Source organism: Anomaloglossus baeobatrachus, chromosome 2, assembly GCF_048569485.1.
Source record: "Anomaloglossus baeobatrachus isolate aAnoBae1 chromosome 2, aAnoBae1.hap1, whole genome shotgun sequence".
Classification (NCBI taxonomy): Eukaryota; Metazoa; Chordata; class Amphibia; order Anura; family Aromobatidae; genus Anomaloglossus; species Anomaloglossus baeobatrachus.
In genome coordinates this window covers 62,001,627-62,007,626 of record NC_134354.1, presented here as the reverse complement: position 1 = coordinate 62,007,626, position 6,000 = coordinate 62,001,627, and the positions used below count along the sequence as shown (strand labels likewise).

The 6,000-nt window shown below is 44.6% G+C and overlaps 1 protein-coding gene across 2 annotated transcripts in view; it reads right to left on the bottom strand.

Annotated features, from left to right (window-relative positions):
* C2H21orf91 (chromosome 2 C21orf91 homolog) overlaps positions 1–6,000 on the bottom strand; it is a 43,432-nt gene that overhangs the window by 28,277 nt on the left and 9,155 nt on the right. For both annotated transcript variants that reach the window (XM_075333067.1, XM_075333069.1), the window contains exon 2: positions 2,445–2,578. In XM_075333067.1, the coding sequence (XP_075189182.1) occupies positions 2,445–2,578 (134 nt within the window). The remainder of the gene's footprint in view (positions 1–2,444; positions 2,579–6,000) is intronic.

Sequence of the window (6,000 nt, the reverse complement as noted above, 5' to 3'; positions counted from 1 at the left end):
AATATCGGGTAACCAAGCAAAGTGCTTTGCCTAGTTATACCCGATATTTACCCTGGGTACGTGTGCAGGGAGCCCGACACTTTCTCTCTTGGCTCCGCCCCCTCCAGCACTCCAGTCCGCATGTACACACACACACACACACCTGTCCTCAGCGCCATGGCCCCGCTTGGCTCCACCCACCCCGCCCACATTCTCGGCGGCCGAGCAATCAGCTGATCACCCGGCGGCCGGCTACTGGGAGCGATCAGCTGATCACCCGGCGGCCGGCTACTGGGAGCGATCAGCTGATCGTTCACAATAGTCTGCCGCCGGTAAACTGTAAGAAAAAAAAAAAAATCAAAACAGATTCCGTTGTTTTGCAGCATCCGTTGCATCCGTTGTGCCACTATATGCAACGCATCCATTACATCCGTCACACAACGCAATGCAACGGATGCCGTTCAACGCAAGTGTGAAACTAGCCTTAGACTATTTAGTGCTGATGCATCACATACAAATCAGATTACAAAAATATTTATACACAGGTTGTAGTGTAATATAATAGGTTTTTGCTGAGAATCAGCGCAGTAGTAAATCAGATAGACTAGATTAAGACAAGCAAGGACCTGCAAATATAAAGCATAACTGTGGGTGACAGACAAATCCAGGCACGAGGTTTGGGGCTGGACCGTGCATTGTTTGGAGGACAGGATGTTTGTGTGAAATGGAGGAATCCCCAGAGATCGCGATGAAAATAGAAACAGTGCGTTTTATAGTCCAAAAACAAATACAAAACTACTGGTGTCCAGAACTTCAATACACAGTGGATTTTCCATCCACATACATTATTCTTTATCCAGGTGCAGATAGATGTAGGCTAAAGGGTTATTCTCAAGTTCTTTAATTAGTAAAATTGCAGAGTACATTATTAAAAATAAATACATTTTGCAATTTACTTAATAAAAATCCACTTCTATGTCACAAAAAGACAAATTAGACTGTAGAGCTGGCCGGTAACCAATTAAGGAGGCAGTAAACTATAAAAATACTAGAGGTGGCCAGTTTCATAGGAAAGGAGTAGGAGTGCAGTGCTTACAAGCTTTTTATGAAATAGCTTGCAAGTTCTGCTTTGAAGCTGGTCGGATCAAGTCTGTGCCCCTGTGCTACTCTGATTCTGCAGGCGAAAAGCTGCTTGTGCTTGCAGGATCGGAAAGAGCACATTTCAGGACAGCTGCTGGTCCAAAATATCAAACAAGAAAGGGTGCAGCCTCTCCTAGCAGGTAAGGGGCTGGAGAACGATGTGCAACTTAAAATTAAAAGGGTTGTCCCTTCTGATTCAACATTTCCCCCAGGTAAAATAATAAAACCTATACTCACCTCCCGTACCAATGCCATTCCAGCGGTCCCACGGCTTGCATGACTTTGTGATATCACACAAGTCCCGTGTCCAATCAGCGCCAGCTTCATTCTCCCTGCCTTTGGACCAAACAAGTTAAATCAACAGGAAGTGAGTGCTGCGGCTGTGCTCACTTCCTCTTGACTACTCATTTGGTCCAAAGGCAGGGAGACAGAAGCCGGCGCTGATTGGACACAAGGACTCTTCACTGGCAGAGCTCTCCAGTTAAGGCCTAAGCCACACGGCATGAAAATCGGAGCGAGTGGAATGCGATAAAACATCGCATTCCACCTGGACTAATATTACTCTATGTCTCAGCACCCATGAGCGATTATTTTTTCAGCCCTAAATGGACCGAGAAAACATTCGCAGCATGCTGCGGGTGCAATGCGATCCTTGTTTCTCTCGGCACCCATTCAAGTGTATGGGGTGAGAAAAAAAAAAAAAAAAAAAAAAAAAAAAAAAAAAAAAAAAAAAAAAAAATCGCACTGCACTCGCAGTACACCGGTGTAACGCGAGTGCAGAGCGAGAATGGCAATAGCCGGCAACGGTGGAGACCCTCCCCTCCTCAGTGCCGGCCCTCTCCCCGCAGCTGTGGTCCGATCGCATGATCAGACCTCAGTCGCAATGACACTCGGCTCCTGCTGTGCTGCCAGCATGAGCCGAGTGTCATGCGAGGATTACACTAGTGCCCCATGTGGCCCCGGCCTTAAACCTGCTCTTTCCCACTCATGCACTTACTAAATCCCTAAATCAAGGTAAGTTTGGACACCTTTCCAGGTCTTATTGCAGGGTCAAAACTTCTGTCTCACTCCCTTTATTTGCATAACCCACCCTTACAAATCCGTCAAAATACCACAAACACCTGAACAGTCTCAATTATATATTACTAGATTGAACATTCTGAATATATAAAAATATTCTGAAACAGTCAAATAAAAGCATAAGTGGTAATAAGGATATGACCCACTCCTGCTCCCATTTGAAATGTAGCACAATAGGACAAATCCATCTCTTGGCAGCTCATCCGCATCAGATCACATTACTAAATGAGACACGTGAGTCTTACCCTCAATGCTGAGCTCGAAGCAGACGTGGCAGAACGACAAGGTCTCAATGTCGGTGCCCAGCTTGCAGATACTGCACACAGTGTCGTCATTCAAGTCAATGTTCACAAACTGCTCTTCTTCCGTCATGGTGCCCCTGAGAAGGAAAAGATTCACAAAGGAATAAATATAGCCCAAAAAAAGAGTTCTTTACAAGGTTACTAGTGTTGAGCGAGTAGTAGACTATGACTATGCTGTTAGCGAGTACTGTACGCTACTTGCATATTCGTTTACGAGTAGCGGGTGCAATGTAAGTCAATGGGAAACACTCGCTAAGTAGCAAGTAACCCAAAAGCCGTACTATTCGCTAGTCACACGAAAAGTACAGCTTTCCGGTTACTCGCTACTTAGCGAGTATTTCTCATTGACTAACATTGTGCCCGCTACTCGTAACGAATATGTGAGTAGCGGACAGTACTCGCTAACAGCATAGCAAGTACTAATAGCTAACTACTCACTTAACACTAAAGTTTACGTATAGATATAAAAAATATACATTTTATCAGATTGCACTAGTCTGTGTAAAACCCCAGTGGGAGCGAGGTCTTAGTTATATACTTCACATAGCTGGACTTTGTGGAAGAGTGGCAAGAAGAAAATAATTTCTGAAAACAGCCATAAGCAGTCACGTTTGCAAAAAGCCAAGTAGGGGACACACTGAGCATCTGTACGAAGGTGCACTGGTCAGATGAGACCAAAGGAGAGCTTTTTGGGCTGAATTCAAAATGCTATGTGTGGAGGAAAATTAACACTGCACATCATCCTGAAAACACCATCCCCACCGTCACGCATGGTGGTTGAGGCAGTATTCTGCTTTGGGGAGGCTTTTCTTCAACAGAGACAGAGAAGCTGCTCAAAGTTAATTAAGGCAATTCAGAAGGAAAACCTGTAGAGGCTGCAAAATACTTGAGATTGCGGTGGTGTAGATTCACTTTCCAGCAGGACAAAGACCCTAAGTATACTGCCAGAGCTACCATGGATGGTTTAAAAAAACAAAAAAACAAACAAAAAAAAACAAACAAAAAAAACACACAACAGGGCTGCCCATCAGCATTTTGCTACAGATTACCTAGACACACCAAAAGGCTACAAAACATTGTTCCAGTAGATGGATGAGACCAAGATAGACCTTTTTGGATAAATTGAGAAATAATAAGTTTGTAGAATAAAAACACATTGAACATCATAAAGCCTCATACAGTACGTAACACACGACGCTGGTAGTAGATTACGATTTGGGCTCATTTTGTTATACCTGGGTCATAACGGCTGCTAACATGGAATATTTAATTCTGAATTTCATTAACAAATGCTAAAAAGGAAGTTGTTAAGATTTCCTGTCCGTGAACTGAATCTCAAGAAAACATGGGTTATGCAGCTAGACAACGACCCAAAGCACTAGCTGTCATCAAATTCATGATTCCTGAACCACAGGCAGCAGGAATCAGAACCCGATGGAGCGATTGCACTCAGCTTCAGAGGACCTTTCTGAAAAGCCGGTCGAGGATACTGGTGCAGCTTCTGGCCGGCTTCTCCCTGCTTCACTCGGTCCTATGGACAAGCGTGGGAGAGACCTGTCGATCAACTGGAGCGGGGCACGCAGTACTAGTTGGGTCTCTTACCCATATTCCTCCCAACAGGTTTTAAAACAATGTTTTCTATGAAAAACCGCAGTGTTTCAGGGCAGAAATGATTGACCTCAGTGGGAGAAGCAATCAGTCTTTTCACCTGTCTAACACGGTACCAGAGCAGATTCATCATGAGTGTATCGTGGCATGATGTGATCTCTCGGGGTGGGGGTGGAGAATAGCCACGACGTATATTTGAGAGCAGATCCACTTTAGTACCCGCTCGTAATTTACCCAGTTTGAGATTATTTCATTCCGTCCGGCACTGAAGGTGTTAAGGTTCCTTTCTATCCTGCAGTGATCTAACAAGTAGTTGTAATCTCAGCTGCAGCCACTTCCTTCTGCTATAAGCATCTACTCCTCCCTATGCTGGCTATAGTTCATTCTATACTATATATTTTGAAGGGCCCAGTCTCTGGAGAAGCTTTGAAGTGCTATTTTTTGTGTCTTTCCCCAACTGTTTATCTTACCTTCCTCGTGTTGTATTAAAGTGACGAGACTAGAGTCTCGCTGGCCTTCACACCAGTCAGGGTGCAGTCAGGGTGCAGTCAGGGTGCAGTCAGGGTGCAGTCAGGTCCTAATGTACAGTGTAGGAAAAATAAGGAGTGCAGGGATCATCCTCACGTGGGTGTTAAGAGGGGACGCCACCCCCATTTCCTTGGGTCAGGGCCTTCAGTTGTAGTGGTTTCCTGGTTTTTCCCCTTTGTGTTGTGTTGCTCGCCGGGAATCTTCTCTTACCCGGTGAGACAAGAATGTACAATCGCACACCCGGCCTCTGAATCCTGCTGCCCGCAGTTCAGGCAGAAGGAATCTAGTTACAGGTTCTTTTTAAAGAAGAAGTTAAAGTTAAAAGTTTTGAAATGGCCAAGTCAAAGTCCTGCAGCGAGAAGTTTGTAGAAGATCCCCCAAAGTAACATTTGAGACTCAAATGGGGGAGAAATAGGTTAAAACTTTAGTAAAGCCGAGTGCAAGATTCAATTTATTGCTGCACAAGGGGAGGAGTACACACTAGATACTGAAATCTAAGGGTCACATACTTTTGCAATCCACAAACATGGAGAATATATCACTTTCCTCAATTTCAAAAATTTATAACAAGGTCCAATGTTTTTGACTCATTTGTTTGATTTGGTTCTTCATCTACTTTTAGAATTTGCGGGAAAATCTGGCGTAGTTTTGGCTTCCCAAACCTTCAAATGCAACTATATGTTCTCTCGCCTTCCTGGGGTAGACATTAAACATTGGGTAAAAACCTGATGAAGGCAGGAAGTAGTGTCTGTATTACGGCTTACAGCACTTGTACTTTCCCTTTCAATTATAGCAAATATAGCCTTTGGCACCAGAACGGTATAACAGTAGGGTACGAGGGTGTCAGACCTCCGAGACCCCGCTGATATAAATATGAAGGGTCAGAGGCGCATTTCACAGGTTCTCTGCACAGCAGGGGCTCCGGGCCACTAACTAGAAAGGAAAAAGGGGCAACCTATAGGCATTGAAGTCAATGAGGCTGTGGTATATTTCCCTGCAGAACAGGTGGCCCGGGGCGAAGGGCATGACTGCGAAGAAAAAAAAGTGAGGAGCTGGAGAGCCAGCCTGGAGGCCCTCATTTCCGAGGCGCAGTCTGGTTACCAGGGGTCGGACCCCCCTCCAATACTGCGTTTATCACTATACTGTGAAAACTCTTTGGTTACTGTGATTTATTTAGCATTTTTGCTGTTAATTTCATGTTTTCCCATCTTTTGGCTAATGGCCTCTCTTATCCAGAGGTATCAGATGTGGGTTGAGATCTCTGATGACTGCAGCGCCTATCATTTACCACGGCTGAAAATCACTTCTAATATGCCTGACTGCTTCAATTCTCCAAAGAGCACAAGGTATTCAGAGGAATAAG